The sequence below is a fragment of the Saprolegnia parasitica genome (assembly GCF_000151545.1).
Source record: "Saprolegnia parasitica CBS 223.65 unplaced genomic scaffold supercont2.994, whole genome shotgun sequence".
NCBI classification, from domain to species: Eukaryota; Oomycota; class Saprolegniomycetes; order Saprolegniales; family Saprolegniaceae; genus Saprolegnia; species Saprolegnia parasitica.
Genome location: NW_012157388.1, coordinates 1 through 2,643, shown reverse-complemented (window position 1 = coordinate 2,643; position 2,643 = coordinate 1). Strand labels below are relative to the sequence as shown.

General features: G+C 59.5%; 2 protein-coding genes across 2 annotated transcripts; one reads left to right on the top strand and one right to left on the bottom strand.

The window, feature by feature from the left end:
• Positions 1-9: 9 nt before the first annotated feature.
• SPRG_18129 (hypothetical protein) lies at positions 10-450 on the top strand (the record flags this gene model as incomplete). The annotated part of the gene is made up of 1 exon (XM_012357562.1): positions 10-450. A coding segment is annotated over one exon (441 nt), but the record flags the coding sequence as incomplete, so codon positions are not given.
• A 39-nt stretch (positions 451-489) lies between these two features.
• Positions 490-2,594, bottom strand: SPRG_18128 (hypothetical protein; the record flags this gene model as incomplete). Its single annotated transcript, XM_012357561.1, has 12 exons — positions 2,453-2,594; positions 2,332-2,370; positions 2,028-2,259; positions 1,845-1,979; positions 1,753-1,797; positions 1,628-1,705; positions 1,432-1,580; positions 1,269-1,386; positions 1,128-1,217; positions 797-1,080; positions 625-739; positions 490-579 (listed from the first exon to the last, which is right to left on the bottom strand). The coding sequence occupies exons 1-12, from the start codon at positions 2,545-2,547 to the stop codon at positions 490-492; spliced, it is 1,470 nt and encodes a 489-aa protein (XP_012212951.1). The 5' UTR covers positions 2,548-2,594.
• Positions 2,595-2,643: the final 49 nt, after the last annotated feature.

The window sequence follows — 2,643 nt, the reverse complement described above, 5'->3', positions numbered from 1 at the left end:
CTCATGGAGCACTTGGGCTACAAGTTTATCCGCCTCGACGGCTCGACGACCGTCTCGGATCGCCAAGCGCTCATCGATCAGTTCAACGAAGACACGTCGATCTTTGTCTTTCTTCTCTCGACGCGCGCGGGCGGTCTCGGCATCAACCTCACGGCGGCGGACACGGTGATTCTGCACGACTTGGACTTCAACCCGACGATCGACGCGCAAGCCTGCGACCGCTGCCACCGCATCGGGCAGACCAAGCCCGTCACGATCTACAAGCTCGTCGCGAGCGACACGGTCGACCAAGCCATCTACAACATCGCCGAGCAAAAGACGCAGCTCAACGACGCCGTCCTCGGCGAGCTCGGCAAGTCCAAAAAGTCCACCAAGGCCGGAACGAACAGCTCGACCGCGGACGTCCAAGCCATTCTCTCGTCCGTGCTCTCGTCGTACACTGCGAAATAAGCGCATAAGATAAGAGGATAAATCTTGGATACAAGTATACTATGACACGATCGGGTCGTCCATGGACGGAAACCGAAAGTTGGCGGCGAGGAACTGGTTGCGCTGACAGCTGCGAAGCGTCGTCTTGACCTAATCACAACGCTTCCGACGCTGCTCCATATAGACATGTAGTACCTGCGCGGCAAAGTCATTTGCGGATCGGCCAAAGCCGTTGAACGTGTTGGCGCAGAACCCGAGCTGGCCGCCATAGTACATGAGGAACATGGGGTAGACGCGAAAGTTGTGGCGCCTGCCTCACATCGTATCAGCCCAGTAGTATTTGCCAGCATCAAATAGAGTGCCGCACGAGCTCAGAAGTGTCGAGGTTGAGCAGTCGGCGAGCACGATGCGCTTGGCGCTGAGCGCGCGGTCGGGCGCCGGGTCCTCGTACGCCCCATGGTTGTGAAGCGGCGGCGTGTCGTCGTCGACGGGCCGCCTACACGACGCGTTGCTTCTTCGTGCACCGATTCGACCGATGGGATCGTCGTACGTGGTGTCGTCGGTCGCCCACTCGACTTCGATCGTCGCCAGCATGCGCTCGGCCTGGACGCAGTCGGACGTCGAGAGATTCGAGCAGACAACAACGAGGAGCTATCCAATACGACACGGTGTCGGTGGTGTCAAGGCGTTGTATGTACCTGGGTGCTCTTCATGCGCGCGACCATGTGGTCTAAGAACCGCGGGTGGAGGCGCGGGAGGGTCTTGATGATGGCCTTGGGCTTGACGATCTACCCACCGAACCGATGCTCGTATGCTCGTAGTGCCAGGCGAGGACGAACCTTGGCCGACGGGATGTAGCTCTGCTGGCGCTTGATCGGCGAGAAGAAGCTGTGGCAAGGAATGCTGCGCTGGGCCTCGACTTGGTCGTTTACATTTTGCCCAATCGCTGTCGTGTAGCTACAGTGCATCGTCAAGTAGACTCACATGCATCGCGGCTCGTACGCTTTCAGCCGCAGCACCAGCGACTTGTTGGTCTCGACGAGCGGCTGGAGGTGCGACCGGACGCGCACCTTGTCGACTTCGCGGCCGCTCGCCGAGACGCGCGGCAGATGCCAGTTGTAGCGCTGCGCTTTCTTGGTCGGCGTCTCGTTCTACGCGCCGCGTGCTATATGGAGACATTGCCTTCTCGAGATGGCACCTGGCGATCTTGGCGATCGACGAGCGACGGCCGCGGGATGGCCAGCTCGAGGGACCCGTCGACCCGCCGGTGCTGAATCTGCGCATGGCGAATTGCAGCGATGACGCAAAGCCAACACGATGCACCTTGTTGAGGTACGATTCCCGCACGGGTCGTCCGAGTTCGAACACCTGCAACCATATTCTTTTCACGGAGATACTACGAGACGCCTGCGTACAAGAACGCTGTGGTGCTTGACGGTGAGCTGTATCGCTGCTTGGCTCGAGCACTGGAGCGCCATGACCGAGTTGAGCTGCAGATCGATGGGGCGTCGTAGCAGCGTCGTCGCCGAGGTCGGATCCCAGCGATAGTGCTGCAACAACAATCGCTTAGACTTAGCAGCAAGCAAGTGCATTGGTACCTGCAATATTTCGCCGTCCTCACCAGCGACAAGCACGTCTGCGTCAGTGGCTACGAAGCGCTGCTGGCCTGTGCGGTAGTTGGCAAAGCCGTTGCCGCCAAAGCTGAAGCCGACGAGGAGCTGCCCCGGCTGCCCGTCCAGCCGCGTGTCTGTCGACCGATTCTTGAGTGGGTTCAGGACATGATCCGACGCACCGTCGTAAAACTGCCCGTACTTGGCACCGTCCACGCGACTAATGACGGCGAGGACCGAGCCGGATCCATATCTGCAGCAGCGTCAACAAGGTAGAGTGCGGGTCTCGTACCGCAGGATGCCGCAGCCGTCCTCATCGAGGCTCATGGGTCTAAATTTAGAGTCAAGCGCAATGCCGACGCAATATGATGAAAGCACTCGTTAGGTCTTAGTGCGCTCGTTAATAGCTTCACGTCTCGTCCGCCTGGAACTTGATCGAGATGCTATTGACGCAGTGGCGGTGGTTCGTCGGCGTAGGGAAGCCTTCGTTCTCAAAGACATGGCCCATGTGGCCGTGGCACGACAGCGCAGACGATCTCGGTTCGCTGGCCGTCGCTGGTCGGGCACCCACGAGATGGCACTGGGCAGCGCATCGTAGAACGCA